An 18,605-nucleotide genomic window follows, 5' to 3' on the forward strand; every position below is an offset into this window, starting at 1 on the left:
TATAATGATTCTCAAATACTTTCTGCACACCCATTTAAACTTGTTGCAGTATAACCTCCTATACTTCCCTTACTGAAAAGCAGATTATCAAGTTGCCACCACCTACCTACACGCCTGCAGCTTGCACATGTTCCATTTCTCCAACTTCAGCATTACAAGACATAGCAAAAGTCTGCACATCATACAACTGTGAGGCTTCACCTTCACTGACATGAAGCTTTAATTGGTGGAAACAATGAATTGAGGAGAGGCTGCTGTTATAATTAAGATAAATCAAGATGCAATGTGCAAGTCATATTATGATATTCATAAAACTTAAAGCACCTGCTCTTCTACTAATGTAGCAAGATGACATCAGACTGTACCTATATCCAACTGTGGCTAATGTCTCTGTAGATACCTTGATGCTTCTAGGAAGCACTGAGCTTGCTGCTCTTGTGTTGAATGGTCTTCAGAGCATGTACAGTACACCAGCTGTACTGCAAGATAGGAGCAGCAGCAATACAACCCTACAGAAAGCTCTGTGGCCCACACAGGCAAATATTTGGCTCCTTGTATTTAAGCTAAAACAGTGGGCTCCACAATGGAATCACTCATGTGCACACAACTGCCCCTTAGGTGCTAATTTTATTAGTTTCCTTTCAGAAGGGATGACTAGAAATATCTTTACACCACCTGTAATGATTTTTTCAGTAAACATGTGTCTAAGACTCTAACTGCAACTATTTGTAATTAGCCATTCTTCTGTCACAGCAGACTTGATACACATTAATGATTTGGCTAATCACCACCTCTGGGACACCATAAGACTACTGGCAACTTTAAAAGTGGTTTTCATAAAGCGCTGTTTGATACCTGAAAGCCCAAATAACAATCCCTTTACATCTCAACATAGGAACTACTTCAAACCAAAGGAAAACTTCCAAAGCATTGTGGGTGCTGTGTTATGCTTCACAACTTCTGTAAGAGTGGAAAGTGAGAGTGCTACCTACCTCTGTGCCCCAGACAATACACCTTCTTTCAGAAAACTGGATTTTCAACAGTAACTTTCTGTGGCTGTCACTTAACTTTTAGGGGTTGATAAAAACCACATGCTTAAGGCACTACAGGTGAATTATCCATTCGTAAGAAAGGCCTTTTGGGATGTCTTTAGGATATGAGGGTGCTACCTTAGAGCTTTAGTAGAAGCCAATGCTTTAGTTAAAGCAGCACTGCCAGCCTGCATTGTGCTAAACTGACAAATAAAAATAAGATTATCATTGAATACTTAAAGATTCTGTATTGAGTTCATAAACAGTTTTATTCTCTTCTGCTGTTGTTCAAGAAGAGCTCTGTGTGAAAGGACAAATGACCACAGCACAACACCAGAAGGAAACAAGTTGTTCATCAGCAGGGAAGACTGAGGACTGGCTGCTTACACATTCATGCCTTGTTCCCTGCTCACCATAACAGCAGCAGTTTCCCCTCTGCATCCTCTCAGTGTTCCCAGCCCCTCCCTACTTGTCCTAATGGCAACCAGCTAAGAGCCCACTGCTGTGTGGCTGGGTAAGCAGGGCACACCAAATGCCTGAAATCACATGAAAGCCTTTCTCCACAAGGACACTAATCTGGATGTCTCCTCTGTCAGGCTGTCAACTTCCATGGCATTCACAGAAACTCATTATCACAGAGACATTTATCCACCTCTCACTGAATTTGATGGGTAGCTCAAAGCTTACCAGAAGAATGACAGACTCCTCAATAACATTAATCATTCCATATCCCAAAAGCAGCAGCCCCACTGGTCTTTCTTAGAAGTGCAATGTCCACTTGTCTTCCCATCAACACTTTAAATTAATGTTAGAAACTTGAAATAAAGCCCTGAAAATAGTAAGGCCCCTCAGCACATACTAATTTTGGTGCCTTCTGCCCCCATGTATCCTGTCCCTTGGTGAAGACAGGGACAATGTTTTCCCTGTCAATATATGTACACACACACACTTTGAACAGCTGCCTTGCACTGATCAAGCAGAAGCCATAGTAAATATGACATTTAGCTTTGAAATATTCCTCACTGATTAATCTGGATTTTGCTGATCTGAATGCCTGCTTTTCAGTGATACAAACAGTTGTATCACCACCTCATGTGGTGATACATGTACATGTGCACACTGCATCTCTCTCACTTCTAGAGAGATGCAGTGTGCACATGTACATGTACTGATGCCATCATGGAAGAGTAGCCAAGTCACAGATTTTGCAGCTCTGTATGCTACAGTATATCTAATCCTCCAGAAAAATAATATTTAAAATATCTTAACATTATAGGGAGATCACGAGGAAAGCCTAAAGTCTTCCACCTACACTACCTGAGGGTTTACAAGTTCCAGAATCAGGCTACATGGGAAAACTGCTGTTAAGTCTAAAGACCCACACTTCTCTAATATACTTGTCTGAAGTCTGTTTATATTTAAAGCCTATCTGCTTTACAAAGCTACCTGGCAGAACGTTTATTGGGAGAAGAGATTCAAACTTGTCCCTCAATTTGGCCTTTATGAAACATTAGCCCTGAAACAGTCTGCCAGTACCTCTGTGCGCTTCCTCAGCTAAAAACCAAAAACACTGCAAAAACACAGACCATTTCTGTAACATTTATATTAAAACGTAGAGTGTCAATGACAACAAATAAAGCATATGCACTTGGGAAGCCACCTGATACAGGTTTATCCACCAATAACTGTGGCTACACATATGGAATTATTGTAACTTCAGCATTCCTGAAGTCAGTAATTTCAGAAATTTGAATTTGTAAACTCCCCACGTACTGCAATTCTTGTTTTAATAATTTGAAAAAAGAAATCAGGAATAATCTGCCAGCAGGTAGCTTAGAAACAAAGCCCTGACCTACAATTCATTTAAACTACTGAGAAGTTGCTGACTTTGTTCTTAATGTTTATAATTCTAGAAACTCTGACCATGGCCCAAAGCCACAAGTATTTTGAACACTGCACCCCTACTATTTCCAAGTACTTTTGCATGCAAAAACAACTGAAGCCTCTTCCCCTTAGCATGGAGTTTCAGGGCATGTTTTTTAGCATGTAAAAGCTCTTAAGACCCTAATTCCCAATTTAAAAATATAAAAACAACCTTCATGAGATATTGACATCAAGTGGACAGTTTTAAAGACAAGGAACACAACTCAGCTGCAACACATCATTATCCAAAAGTTCAAGCGTGGGACTAGTAAGAGAAAGTTTTATGAAGGTGGCAAAAGGCAGCTACTTTAATGAGTCTGTCACTAAGCTGCCTAAACTACTAGTCAGCGAATACACAGTCAAGTAGTAGAATAACATCATTCAAGAGCACTGCAGGCTCTGCGGAAATATAAGGGACCTTAACACCAGCTACCTCTACATATTCACCTTCACTTACAATTCTTGCCACGCTCCATTATCTCCTGGTAGAGCAGGGCAACACAAGGGACTATTAAACAAACAGGTAGGGAGTTCTAAAGTGAACTTCCACTCACTTTAGAGTCAACTAATCCAAAGGCAGGTTAAATGCACTATGTCCTTTCAAAGACACGTTGCTATAGAACAGGATTATTTGCATTAACATCCTCGCAGAACAAACCTTTGTGTTTAGGAATATAAAATGCTAACTGAAGTTGCAAAATTTTTTTCCCAGATTTACTTTGACAGATGGATAATGCAGCACAGTTTAAATTTCACTAAATCAATATGTCTTTCCAAATATACTTTACTTTTAAACAAACATTAAAACACTGAAATTATCCATCACTGAATGTGTAAAAAACTACTCTTTGAAGGTACAAACTGGCACTGGTGACCAAATAGAATATTTCTAATCAGCTGCACAAGGCTCTGCATACATTATATACTGTAATATAGACATCTATCTCAGTTTCATTAGACTACCACAACTAGATACAAAGCTTCTTTTTCCACTTGACCAGCTCCTCACTTTATGAAACTTAAGTACTAAGCAGATGTCCTCAAGATTGCAGACTTGAGCAAACACTGCCACAAGGCCATTAAACAGTTCTAAACTCTTTCTAAAGAGAAACAAAAGGGGAGCTATTACCTGCTGGAGAAGTTATTACATTTGTCAGAGAAAGGATGGCAGCAAGTATCCCTCAGTTTGCCAACCACTTCATAAATCTCATCATCATCCCTATCAGGAGGCTCTGGTGGTCAACACTGAGAGAATTATGTTTTTTGTCAGTTGCTCCCAATATGCAATCACTGGAAAGGCACTGTCACAAATAAGTCATCACACTTACTTACTTTCAAACACAGCACTACAGCGATCTAAACATATATTACACTACGGAAATCACTTTGCTGGATTGTTTTCCAGCTTCCTAAAATACCAGTATCACAATCAGGCACCTAGCAGCTCTCCTGAACAACAAACCCCACATAAACCTCATCCCACTGTGAGAACTGGCTTCCACCGACACAAACGTGCACAGATGTTACCACCAGCCATTCCCCGCCTGCATTCCTCCCACCGACACAGGCCACTGGGTAAGCAAAGGCATCCCAGGCACTCAAACCTACCGGTTGTACACACTAGAGCACTGCAGCAGCAGCTGATCCCCGTGCTTTCAAGTCCGGTGGCGTAGCACACAGGGTGCTGAAGCGGCGCGCCGGCCGCTCACCTCCTTTACCTGCCCTAACATCGCTGCCATGGGACGCACGCGGCACACCTCAGTTACTATAGCGCACGGAAACTGTTGCCAGGCTATGGACAGCGTCTCTCCTCCACCCCTGGAAGCTGCAGGACAAAAAAAAAGCAAGAAGCAGCACGCAGATTTCGGGCTGTGGGCAAGGAAACGGCCCCTCGAGACAAAGTAGCAGCGCTGGCTTTAAGCAAGTACTCCACACGGCTATTCCTAGACAGAGGAGTCTGAGCTGCACCACCACTACACGAAACAGTACAAATTGCTTGCCCTTAAATGTCACCTCGTGTTTTCTTTAGATAACACACCCTTTCAAATACCTCTGCAGCATCTAAAATCCTCCCCTAGTAAGCAAAGATTTCACACTGCCAAAGGCCCTGCTACAGAAGTGAAAGAAACACCAAGCTTACATTTTTAGTCTTCTTGCTTTACAACCAGTCTCAGCCATGTAATGTCTGATGTCACTAGAGTACCAGTATGTGGAAGTACTATGGGAATTGTAGTCTTTCCACTCTTGTGCAATGGCTACAAGGTACGGGTCCAGGACTACGACTCTCAGCTGTAGGAGCTGTCTCCTTCACACAGAGGGTTACAGGGACTGCCTGAGAAACACAGCTGGGATCCCTTATTGAGCCAGAACATGCTCCTCAGATGGGAAAGAAGAAAAAAAAAAATGTGTAGGAGGTTTGGAAACACACCTTCTGCTTCCCACACAAGAAGTAATTTCTAATTACTCCCAGGTGACCATAAAGTTCCAAAACCATTTAAGCTTTAATCAGGAAGCATGGCCAAGTGAGGAAATTTTAATCACTATAATACACGTATAAGATACAATATATGTGTAGCAACACCGTATTTAACAGTACAAGAGTTCTTAAGTTCATTGTCACTTGTACCTCTGGGGTTTTGGTGACTCTACATGAAAAATTAATTCACTGGAATTGTTTATTTTGTTGGGGTTGTTTTTTGGACAGTAGTGATGATGGTCCTGCCACACTTGTTCCTATCTCTCCACAGAAAGGTATCATTTGGCTTACCCCAGCTAGGTAGCTATGAAAGACCTGTAGTGTGAACAAGTCAAACCCTGTAACAAGAATTAAAAATAAAGGGTATCTTAGTTAAAGGCTTTCTTTCATTCTAGAGTGCTGTACCTGACTTAGATTCTCCCCAGTTTCAGTCAAACACCTTGTTGACAGTTACATTTTATCACCTTTTACACATTGTACTTCCATGAAGTCATTACTTCCCCACAAATCTTGGCCTTAACTCAGACAGATGAACACTGATCCTTCCCTCACATAATCACGTGTTTAATGTTACAGGAATGAAGAAATATAAGCAAATTAAGAAATTCAGAGATGGTGGAGCAGAGACATTTTCATCTTTTTTGAAGAAAAAACACAGGCATAATATATTACAGTTCAGCAGCTGGGACATGTAGTTCATCATTAGCCAACTATTATTACATAAGTCTCAATACTAGAAAAAAAGATGAGTGCTAACAAGTTCCTATTATATTTTTTTCCAAAAAAGCTCAAGATATCCTCCAGAATACACTTTAAGTCAACTGAGTTCACAGATTCATAGAATCCCAGAATCTCATGAGTTGGAAGGGACCCATAAGGACCATCAAGCCCAACTCCTGGCTCCACACAGGCCCAGCCAAGTCAGATCAGGGCACTGAGGGCACCGTCCAGATGCTTCTTGCCCTCGGCCCAGCTCAGGGCTGTGACCCCTTCCCTGGGGAGCCTGTGCCAGCGCCTGACCCCCCTCCCAGTACAGAACCTCTTCCTGTCATCCAGCCTAAACCTCCCCTGTCTCAGCTTCATGCTGTTCCCTCAGGTTCTATCCCTGGTACCCAAAGAGAGGAGATCAGCACCTGCCAGGAAGCCACAGACTGCCATGAGGTCTCCCCTCAGCCTCCTCTTCTCCAAGCTGAAAAAAAAACAAGGGACTTCAGCCTCTCCTCATAACACTTCCCCTCCGGAGCCTTCCCCATCCTCAGTGCCCTCCCTCTGGACACTCTTCAATACTGTTATGTCCCTCTTGTACTGTGGTGCCCAAAACTGCACCTAGTACTTGAGGTGAGGCTGCCCCAGCACAGTGCAGAGCAGGACTGTCCCCTCTTTGGATCAGCTGGCCATGACATGCTTGATGGCCCCAGGGTACAGTTGGCCCTCCTGGCTGCCTGGGCACACTGCTGGCTCGTGGGTAACTTTCTGTCAACCAAGACCCCCAAATCTCTCTCAGCATGGCAAATGTAAAAATGTACCTTATTAACCTTGAACAACCAGACTGACCCAAAAATCTATCTTACAAGCATCTTTTTGTATTCTGTGACAGCTAGAAATACTACAGTAGAAATCAGAAAAACATTTAAATTCTTCAATAACTTAATGCAGGCAGATTTCAGAGAAAAGATACAGACAAAAGTGAGGTGGAAAAACCCATCAGCTTTCTCCCAAGTTTTCTTCTGTTCCCAAGGCATGTTCACTAAGTCCTAGTAATATTATCATGTTCTACACAATCCTTCCCTCACCATTATTGCTGTACGACTTCCAATGAAAGCACCGCTAAAATACACTGCAGAGTGCCACGTCACCTTCCCTAAATATTATTTAAGTGCACTCCATATAGCTTTTCTGACACAGCAGTAAATAGGAAATGAGGCCACCGCTCCCTAAAAACCTCAGCCCTCGTTTACATTATTGTTATCATCCCTCCACTTTCTCTCCACAAAGCTGTACTGGCATTCAGAGTCCATGACTGTCCTCCTCCTGCTTCTCCAGCTGTCTGGTGTAAGCACAATTTCAGAATGACAACACACATAAACGTGACACAGGGAGCTTCTATACCCATTAATTCCACATTTAGGTTTTTTTGGAGTAAGAATATTTGCACCAGTGATGCCAACAGCACACACTGAACCTAAGTGTTTTAATTAAATAAAAAAAATATGAAAATTTAAAGCCATGCTCTGACTAGGGATTAATAAAAATAGAGAAACCCCATGTTTCTAGTGGTATGGCACCACAATACTTAGCTATATGTAGTAATTTTAGCAATACAAGTAAATCCCAATAGCTTAAAGTTAAAAGTAGACCCCAATAGCTTAAAATTAAGTCCAACAGCAGCACTTCACACTCATTTGGCCTGGACCAGACAGAAGGAAGGAGAGAAAATCCAGACACAAATCCACAGAAAAGTTTAGGCATAAATTATTCCCACTAGCTTGAGAACAGCGTGTTACAGACAAACAAGACAGCCTTTCCTGAAGGACCAAGAGCCTGCGTAATATACCACACAGGCCAACAGTTGAGAGAACAGTTTGAAGTCAAAAGGTAGCGTGTCTCCAGCAGAAACTGGCCCCAACAATATTCTTATTAAGCAGATGGAAGCTGTAGTAGCTACACACTCCTCTCAAAGTAACATGCAAAGTGCTCCATGTGCACATGAACAGCGTGGCTTCAGCAGCTATGGGTGCTAACAAGGGGGCCAAAGCTCCTAAATTCCCCTGCACTGAAAAGGGTAGAGAAAGCCTTTTCCTGAGGGAAAAGCAGGCCCACCACAGGCTGTGAAGAATACACTGTATTTACCTCACTCATATATGAAGTACTTTGATACTCTCTGAAGATTTCAAAGCTTTCACCAATGTATTACCAGCAGGTAAACTCCTCAAAACAGTAATTAATCTAGAAGTATCTGTAAGGACTCTTTAATATCAAGTAACCCAGTGTGAAGGTGCACACACAGAACCTCCTGACACCACCCTGGCTATAGCAGTCTACATTCATTCAGTGCTGCATTTTAAACAGCAGATCGAAGTGTTTATAGAGTAGACTTGGGTATTGGAAGTCATTCTTACAGATCCATCACCACACTGAAAGAGCTTTTGTCATTTTTTAGTATGGCAAAACAAAAAAATCCCACATAAATATGAAATCAAGCTTTGCTTCCAGGGAAAAAAAAAATCAGAGAAAATAAAAAGGCAAAAAGAAAACCAAAGGGCAAAAAGAAAACCAATTTCTTCTTTCCTGAAACCAAACATTTCATCGTCCTTCTCTCCACGGCCTCAGAAAGCTGCCTTACCCTACGGGGATTTCAGGCTATAACACTCGCTTACTTCACTGCTCCCTCCGTGCAGAAACATCACCCGTTGCTGGTGTATCGACACCGCTCACGGCTCTTTAACTTCCAGGCGCGCACAGACCTCTGACAAGAGCACACACGACAGGCAAGGGGAAGACAGCCTTGTACTTTCGCAGTGACGTCCTTTATTTACGCCATTCTGCTCCGCCAGCAGCCCCTCAGAGGTTCCCCTCCCTCTGAGGGAGCCCCAACGGACCCGCCGCCGCTCCTCACAGGGCAGGAACCTGCTTCTCCCCTCACAGGAGCGAAGCGCCTCGCAACCTCCCCTCCGCGCCGCTCACCCCCCCTCTCTAGTGCTGGGTGGTGGTGAAGGAGGGGTGTGGAGGGGGAGAAGCAGCGCTGACACCTCACCTCTGCCCGGGAAGCCTCACCAGGCCGAAGGGCCAGAGGCTGGGCGCTACCCGCCACCATTTTATCCTCCCGCTCGCCTCACGCCGTGACGGGCCGTTACCGCAGCGCCAACGGTCGCGCAGCGAGCGGGAGAAGGCGGGAGCGAGCGCCCCCCCTCCCACTCTTTCCCGCCCGCGCCGCGCGCCAGCCGGAGCGGGAAGGGCGGGTAGTGAGGGGGGTCACAGCGCCGGGGGTGGGAGAAACCACTGCGCGGGGGGAATGGGGGGAGCTGGGAAGGGAGGGGTGAACCATGGCGGAGAGGGGAGAGCGAGGGGAACCTGAAGGGGAGAAGGGGAAACTGAGGCAGTGAGCGGGAACACGCCGAAAATAGGGATCGGGTTGGCCCCTTGGCGAGCGGGGACCTCATTTCCCAGCCGTGTTTAGCCTGAGTAAGGCACCTGAGCAGGTTACCCAGCAGTTCCTCTCAGCCGCCGTGCTCGGCCCACGCTGAGGAAAGCACAGAAACCTGACAGAATTGTGGCATAAATGCATCGTTTCCTTCCCCGGAGCGGTGGAGGGGCCGTGTGGGCCTGGTGCTGTGGTTTTTCCCCTCAGTGTTTATTTTTTTCCCCACAGAAATCAGCTTTGTAAGTGCCACTGAGGTTTCAGCCCTTTGGCTGACACGAACCGGGTGGTTATTCAGCCTTTCGGGCAGACGGAGCCCACTTCACTCAACCCCACCTCGGCTGAAGGAGATTTGTCCCCTCACAGACCATCAGTGAGGCAAACACCACAGCAAAACCAACCCTGCACCTACACAGCCCACAGCCCGGCCTTCCAGCCCAAACTCACACTGGTAAAACCATTAATGATGGAGCATGGCATGAGGGAGAGTAAAAGTAGGTTGGGATTAGTGCCCTCTTCCATTTCTGCCAGAGAAATCATAACTTCACTTCCAGAAATGACCTGGCACCTTGGAAAGAAACCAACCTGCGTGTGTATTTTGTGCCTGAGCACCCACATTGGTAAGCTGCAGCTGGTGGCAACAGAAAAGCCTTTCAAACGTGTTAAGACAAAAGAGACGCATGTGTGTGCCAGGAAAAGAGACACAGGGCTTCCCTAACAGCAAAAAACCCAACCCCAAACCCGTGGTGTTTATTCAGGATACCAGAACAATATAACCCTTCTGAGGAGGTTTTGCACAAGGGGTGGCTGAGAGGAAGAGCGGCATCAACACAGGCAGCACAGTCTCGCCTTTGTCATACTCGGAGAAGCCAGAAAGGGTGAAAGCGATGCCGTTTCATTCGGGGTTTTTTCCAGCAGAAAGACCTTTGTTTAACAGCCTGAAACCTGACAAAGGAGTGACAAACAGCATTAAAATACATATTCTCTTGCGTATCTAGGGAAATAAGAGGCAATGTCTCTTTCAGACAAGTCACATTTAAGTTACCGACGCAGTAAGCTTTTCACAAGAGGTTCCACAGACTCATTTCACAGCAAAGCATAAAGAGTTTTAATCAGTATGAGCACATTTCACAGATAAATTCCTTTCACAGTAACGGTGACACCAAAACATTGGCAGAACGTGCTTTGGATGGGTTTTGTGAGAAATATTAATGCAAGAACTTTGGGGTTTTTGGTCTGTGTGGGATCTTGCCTGCTTATTTCATCGTGCCCTTCTGCACACACACCAGTCCAAAGCTGGGCACAAAATTGATTTATTAAAAATACATAGGGGTCCTCTAAGTTACCATGGGTTGAGAGGGTTAGCAGGCACACAGCTGGTTGGCTTTGGGGGCAGCAAACACACTGACTGCAGAAACAAGGTAAAGTGCAAAGCCAGAAGAGCAGCAGGAGCCAGAAACAGGCAGCAAAGAAACTGGGCTGCTCAGAAAACCTTCAGGGAATGGTGGATGGAGAGGATGTCAGTGAGGACAGGCTTTTTTTGTAGGAGGGGTACAGAGCTCTCAGAACAAGCAAGATGCTTAATGCTGAGGGAAGGAGCAAAGGTCTGAGGTGGGGACACACCATCCCTTCACCAGCTTTGAGGTGGGAGTGAGGAAACTAAAGGCTGCAGGAAAGTATGATTTTTTTCTGATTTTTCTGCAAAGATAGAGATACCAAAAAAAAAATCCACCCCTCAGCTCTTGTTAGGCAACTGGAGAGCATGTGCTTCTGGAAAGAGAATATCCTGCCGAGCAGCAGGACGCCAATACCACAGCCACCCCAGAGCATGCACCAGCCTGCTTAAATTCTGTAAAAATCTCTGTTTGCTCTCTGAAACGATTGTTTGAGCAAAGGAAGCATGAATGACCCAGGTCAGGAGCAAACTCAGGAGCTGGCTGCTGCTGGCTGTGCTCCCTCTGCCGGCACTGAAGCAGGGAATGGGACTGGGATATTGGGGAGCTATCTCCCCACCAGGAATAACGACTCCCTGAAGTCAAGCTCTGAAGCATGGAGTACAGGGTATTCCTCTTCCTGAACACAATTAGCAGGGCTAGGGGGAAAAAAATACCCACAAGAGCCAGCAAATTTAAGGAGGAGCTTAACACAAGGAGTAATTTGATATGAACACTTTAGCCTGAGTTTTAGGCATGATATGTGCAGCATGCTTTGCATGAACAAACCCCCCACACTGGGATACTACAGAGTGGGTATTCTGCACAGAAACTGTCAGTACATACAACAGGGAAACTCCTGCTCCAGTCTGATCACACACCATGCCCTATGTGGAGCGAGTGGTGGACTGAAAACTCAGCAGGACTCCAAACCGACAGCACGTGTCACCCCCTAAATAAATACAGGGTACCCTCAGGAAAAGGTGCACTCCCCTGCCTATGTGGCACATGCTTCTCCACAACACCTAACAGGTTATGCTGTCCTCAGAGACCCAGTGCTGGTTTGGGTTCTTGCTCTTTAGTCACAGTTTGAGGAATCCTGTTACGCTGCTGCCCCCATCCAACACCCCGAACAACAGCTGAAGGCAGAGTCCCCTTCCCAAATTTATCACACAAAATATATTCCCAATAAGGCAAACGTGAAAGTGGTGGTTCCTCATTTATTTACCAGCAGGTTTTGGCCACCACTCAGGTATACTTGCAGTGAGCTTCACTTTCTCACCGGCTATATTTAGGCAGAGTGGTTCGTTTATATTGGCTAATCTCAGCAAAGCTATACCGAGTTCACCTCCTCCAGCCCGGAATTTGCCTGCTGACTTCCCTGATTCAGTTAAGACCTCAGCACCCTCAGGAAGGCTGTCCCTGGGAAGAGGAGCTGGCAACTGGACCGGCAGCAGACGTTTGCGAATGACACCCATGTGGTGAGTCCGGGCTGTCAGCTCCTGCCCGATGTAACAGCCTTTGGTAAAGCTGATGCCGTTCATGTAGGCCAGGTTTGACTCCAGTGGGAGGGCTACTCCGGGAGGGAGATCTTTCACACCTTCAGGAATTCCTAGGGGAAAAAGTAAAACGGTCAGATAAATGAGGTGAGATCTGTGTTATTTAAGGTTTCTGGGATACGCTTCCCCTGGGAGCCCTAAAACTGAGAGAACCCTTAAGCAGCAGCGTGAAATAATGAACTTCCCTGTACTCTGGCTTGATCCCGAGTGAAATCGTTGGCCATCAATGATGTTTGCTCTTGGAAGTAAACAGAGAACTGCACAAGAGCCTGAGTTCATTAAGCTTACAGCACTTCCCAACCATACTGGTGGAAACTCAAAGCAGCTGGAATGACACAGTCTCCCATACAAAGGCATCAACGTACTGCTGGAGAAGAGCTCTGCAGAGAAGGACCTGGGGGTCCTAGTGGGTGACAGGGTGGCCATGAGCCAGCAGTGTGCCCTGGGGGCTGAGAGAGACAATGGGATCCTGGGGGGCATCAGGAAGAGTGTGGCCAGCAGGTCAAATGAGGGGATCCTCCCCCTCTGCTCTGCCCTGGTCAGGCCCCACCTGAAGTGTTGTGTCCAGTTCCGGGCTCCCTGGGATAAAATAGACAGGGATCTCCTGGAGAGAGTCCAGAGGAGGGACAGAGATGATTAAGGGCCTGGAGCATCTCCCCTGTGAGGAAAGGCTGAGTGAGCTGGGGCTGTTCAGCCTGGAGAAAAGAAGACTAAGGGGGGGACCTAATCAATGTTTATAAATACCTTAAGTATGGGATGCAGGGGGAAATGGGCAGCCCCTTTTCAGTGTCTGTGGGGACAGGACAAGGGGCAATGGCTGCAAGTTGGAGCACAAGAAGTTCCACACCAACATGTGGAAGAACTTTTACACAGTGAGGGTGAGGGAGCCCTGGGACAGGCTGCCCAGGGGGTGTGGAGTCTCCTTCTCTGGAGATACTCAAGACCTGTCTGGACACCGACCTGTGCAATATGAACTGGGGAGCTGCTTTGGCAGGGGGGTTGGACCCGATGATCTCTGGAGGTCCCTTCCAACCCCTACGATTCTGTGATTCTGTGATTCTGTGTAACGCCACAGTTTTCCTCACCCACACCCCACAGGGGTCAGGAAGAGTTATTTTCTTCAGAGACAGAGAACCCCAGTTGGCCAACTGTCTTTGTTAGAGCCCAAACACTGCATGTCTGTATGAGCAGTTGCTCTTTTTGTGACCAATGATACAAAAATAGGTTTGGGGGTTGGTTTTTTTTTGAGGCAGAACATTGCACCCTGCTTTCAGGCACAGGAGGACTGGTGTTTCACAGAGGTGGCAGGCTACCACCATCCAGCCCAGTCTGACCCACTAACAGCTTGCTTTTCCATCACCTTTCAGTCTGCCAATCAATTTAATCTGGTTTCTGTGCAGACACAGCAAAATCAATGGGAGCTCTGAGCAGGCACAGGGCCTCCCAGGACCAAATTCCCTCTCAAATCAATCATCCACCCCTTGGCCTCTGAGTTCACTGTGAAACCAGTCATACATTTTTAGGAAAGTCAGTCAGGGTGTTTCCTTTTCCTTCCTTAGCAACAAGGAAAACAGACAGGCTGCACATAATCCCAAAATAAGCAAAATGACTCAAACCTCTGAAATGTCCCCTCTAAGAAAAATCAATAATCTTGGGTTTCTTTTGCTCTCGGTGTTCCTGACCCACTGTCCTGTAACCTGAATAGGAAACAGCACCCAGATATCGATTCTGCTGCAGATGGGATCACAGAATCACAGGGGTTGGAAGGGGCCTCCAAAGATCATCGGGTCCAACCCCCCTGCCAAAGCAGGGTCCCTAGGACAGGTCACACAGGTCGGCATCCAGATGGGGCTGGAATATCTCCAGAGATGGAGACTCCACACCCCCTGGGCAGCCTGTCCCAGGGCTCCCTCACCCTCACTGGGGAAAAGTTCTTCCCCATGTTGGTGCAGAACTTCCTGTGCTCCAACTTGCAGCCATTGCCCCTTGTTCTGTCCCCACAGACACTGAAAAGGGGCTGCCCATTTCCCCCTGCATCCCATACTTAAGATATTTATAAACATTAATAAGGTTCCCCCTTAGTCTTATTTTCTCCAGGCTGAACAGCCCCAGCTCCCTCAGCCTTTCCTCACAGGGGAGATGCTCCAGGCCTTTCAGCATCTCCATAGCCTCCTCTGGACTCTCTCCAGGAGATCCCTGGCTTTTTGATCCCAGGGAGCCCAGAACTGGACACAACACTCCAGGTGGGGCCTGACCAGGGCAGAGTAGAGGAGGGGATCCCCCCTTTGACCTTCTGGCCACACTCCTACTGATGCCCCCCAGGATCCCATTGGCTCTCTCAGCCCCCAGGGCACACTGCTGGCTCATGGCCAACCTGTCACCCACCAGGACCCCCAGGTCCTTCTCTGCAGAAAAGCTTGGAACTCCTAGATTGCTTTTATCCTCAAAGTAGCAAACAATACCCACACTTACTAACAAGACATGCCAACACAGCTTTTGTAATTTATTCCTCTGTCTTGTGTCACCACATGGACTCTGACAATAAGCTGAAACTGTAATAACACATAAATTTCCCCAAATCCAGCGACAGAGAGTATACGATTACCTTGTTTATACCTGTGCCTGTGGTAATCTTCAATATTCCCAATATGACTTCCAGGGATAATCTCTGATAGATTTGCTCCTTTCTTTGTAATCAGTCTCCAGCCCATAACTTCTGCTCTGGGGTCAGGAGTTAAAACCAGGCCCCGGTCTCCACGTTGAGTGAGGGAACCCTCCATGCCTCCAGCCCTCTCCCCAGGGATGACAGCCCACAAAGAGAGGTCAAGGCAAGGGGTGATGTTTACTTTCCTCCGGATCTTGTAGAGTTTCAGATGTTTTTGTATGGCCTCCAGCACGCCGCTGTCACACTCCAACAGGATGTGCGGCTCTTCGTCTGGATTCTCATGAAGCCTAAAAACAGTAACACCTCCAAGGTCAGAAAACCAAACCACCCCCCCCCAACCAGAGGCAGAAGCTTTATCTTGATCCTGGTGCGACGCCAGAGTTCTGGGGAATTTCACTGAGTGCTTCTGGCTCACACAAGAGCAGCACTCAGCTCCCCGTAGTGAAGTACCTGAACTTTCTCAGTCATCTATTCCACTCTTTTAGAGCAAATACTGCCCTCACCTCTCTCGGGGACAGAAAGAGGTCTGGCCTTTCCACTCAGGATTACCTGAAGCGAGGTGGCTTTCAGCAAGAATCACAGAATCACCGGGTTGGAAAAGACCTTTGAAGATCATCGAGTCCAACATTCCCATCCTGTGCTAAACCAGATCCCTGAGCACCTCATCTACCCTTTTTCTGAACACATCCAGGGAAGGTGACTCAACCCCCTCCCTGGGCAGCCTGTTCCAGCCCTGACAACTCTCTCAGTAAAAAATTTTTTTCTAATATCCAATCTGACCCAGCCCTGGCACAGCTTGAGCCCATTTCCCCTTGTTCTATCTCCGGTCACCTGGCTGAAGAGACCATCACCCACCTCTCTACACCCTCCCTTCAGGTAGTTGTAGGTGGTGATAAGGTCTCCCCTCAGCCTTCTCTTCTCCAGGCTGAACACCCCCAGCTCCCTCAGCTGCTCCTCATAGGATTTGCCCTCCAGCCCCTTCCCCAGCCTGGCTGCCCTTCTCTGGACACGCTCCAGGACCTCAATGTCCTTCTTATGGCCCAGAACTGGACCCAGTACTCAAGGTGTGGCCTCACCAGTGCGCAGTACAGGGGCACAATCACCTCCCTAGACCTACTGGCCGCACTGCTTTTGATACAAGCCAGGATGCCATTGGCCTTCTTGGCCTTCTTAAAGAGAAGCTCCATTCGTCTGTGCTTGTGCTGCCCATTAGTCACCTCAGTGTCAACCCGACCGGGTGGGTCTGCACTTTGCAGGAGCCCCATCTTCCTTGACTGACACCACACCTCCATTAGGTGCTAAACAGTGTAGTTGCTACACGTCTGTGTTTGGTTTGCATGGTGAGGTTTTGTTAGCAGGGGGGCTTCTGTGAACAGCTTCCCTTGTGCTGACAGAGCCGATGCCAACTGGCTCCAAGACAGACTCACCGCTGGCCCCAGCTGAGGCCATCAGTGATGGTGGTAGCACCTCTGGGTTAAGAGTTAACAAGGGGGAAGAGAACAACCCAGGAGCAGCAGCTTTTGAGACAGAGGAATGAGAAGGCGTGAAAGAAACAAGTGTGCAGGCGCCAGGATCATTGAAGAAGGAGGGGTAGGAGATGCTGCAGAGCAGATGTTCTCCTGCAGCCCATGAAGAAGACCACGGTGAGGCAGGCTGTACCCCTGCAGCACGTGGGGAGACCTTATTGCTCTCTACAACTACATGGAAGGAGGTTGTGGCGAGCTGGGGGTCAGCCTCTTCTCACAGATAAGCAGTGACAGGGTGAGAGGGAATGGCTGCAAGTTGTGCCAGGGGAGGTTTGGGTTAGAAATCAGGAGAAATTTCTTCTCAGGAGTTTTTGGGCATTGGAATGAGTTGCCCAGGGAGGTGGTGGAGTCACTGTCCCTCGGGCTGTTCAAGGAAGGGTTGGATGAGGTACTTAGGGACATGGTTTACTGAGTAATAGAGGTGGTAGGGGGACAGTTGGACTAGGTGATCTTGGAGCTCTTTTCCAATCATAATGACTCTATGATTCTAAGATGATGGGGAGTAGAGATCCCACCTGTGGAGGACCCCACAGTGGACCAGGTGGAAACACGTGAAGGAGGCTGTGATATGTTGGGAAGCCCACGCTGGAGGCAGCTTCTAGCAGAACCTGTGACCCCGTGGAGGACCCACACCAGAGCAGTCTGCTCCTGAAGGTCTGCACCTCAGGGAAGGGACCAGCACTGGGGCAGCTGGTGAAGAACTGCAGCCTGTGTGAAGGACTCATGCTGAAGAAGCTCCTGGAGGCCTGTCTGCCATGAGAGGGACCCCACACTGGAGCTGGGGAGGAGTGTGAGGACTCTCCCTCCTAGGAGAAAGGAGTGTCAGAGACACCTCTGATGGACTGACCCCATCCTCGTCCCCCAGTGCCACTGGGGGAGGAGACGGGAGATAACCCGGGAGCAGGGTTGAACCTGGGAAGCAGGGAGAGACTTGGGGTTTATTTCCATCGCTCGGCCCTGATTTGACAGCTGATGAATTAATGCCTTTCTGAGCTGAGTCAGTTCTTCCCAGGGCTGTGAGGGGCGAGCGCTGCCCTGTCCTTATCCCGACCCACAGCCTCGCCTGTCCCCTCCCCTGCCCCGCCGACAGCGCGGCGCTGGGGGCGGGGGGCGGCCTTCAGCCCGCCCACCACAGCCTCCCACGCGTCCCGCACCGCCGCCAGCCCGCCCAGGGACGCGGGGCTGCCCTGGGGTACACCCAGCTCTACCCGCACCGCTGCGGCGACTCGCAGGGCCTGCGGGGCCGGGAGGCTTACGCCGAGCCCGCCAAGGCCCCGCGCGTTCCCGTTTCCATGGCTACAAGACGCCACTCTACACCCCCCCTCCCCCCCCCCGCCGCCCCGGCAGTGGTTTCGCCCGGCTCCTCCCCTCCCCTCCCCTCCGCTTGGTCTCACCTGTAGAGGATGAGGTCGTAGAGACAACGGCCTTGGACGTTGAGCGCATGCGCGTAGAGCGCCCGCGGCAGGCCCGCGGCCGCGGGGGGGCCACCCCCCGCGACCAGCCGCGTGACGTCATTAGTGAGGAGCCCCTGGAGGAAGACCGCGGCCTCGGCGCCCCGCACGGCCAGCAGCGCCCGGCCCAGCGGGAAGCAAGCGGCGGCCCCCCCCTTCCTCCCGCCCCGCCACAACCGGCGCAACCCGGACAGGGTCATTGCCGTTGCCGCCGCCGTTCCCGCCCTCACCAACATGGCGGCGGGCAGAGCCGAAGGCCGTTAGAACCACCCGCCGCCGCCCGCTCCCGCCGCCGCCGCCGCCATCTTGTGTGTGTCCGCCCTGACGGCGCCACCTGCCGGCGGGGAGGGGGGCTCGGCGCGCCCCGCCCTCTCTCAGCGGGGCCGGGCCCGGCTCCTTCCCC

General features: G+C 48.5%; 1 protein-coding gene across 1 annotated transcript; it reads right to left on the reverse strand.

Moving 5' to 3' along the window:
• Nucleotides 1-10,652: 10,652 nt before the first annotated feature.
• Nucleotides 10,653-18,438, reverse strand: IBA57 (iron-sulfur cluster assembly factor IBA57; the record flags this gene model as incomplete). The annotated part of the gene is made up of 3 exons (XM_084260867.1): nt 10,653-12,613; nt 15,166-15,512; nt 18,146-18,438. 3 exons carry the CDS (start codon nt 18,436-18,438, stop codon nt 12,222-12,224), a joined length of 1,032 nt encoding a protein of 343 aa, XP_084116993.1. The 3' UTR covers nt 10,653-12,221.
• Between the last annotated feature and the right edge of the window lie 167 nt (nt 18,439-18,605).

Source organism: Gallinula chloropus (assembly GCF_964237585.1).
Source record: "Gallinula chloropus genome assembly, chromosome: 2".
Classification (NCBI taxonomy): domain Eukaryota; kingdom Metazoa; phylum Chordata; class Aves; order Gruiformes; family Rallidae; genus Gallinula; species Gallinula chloropus.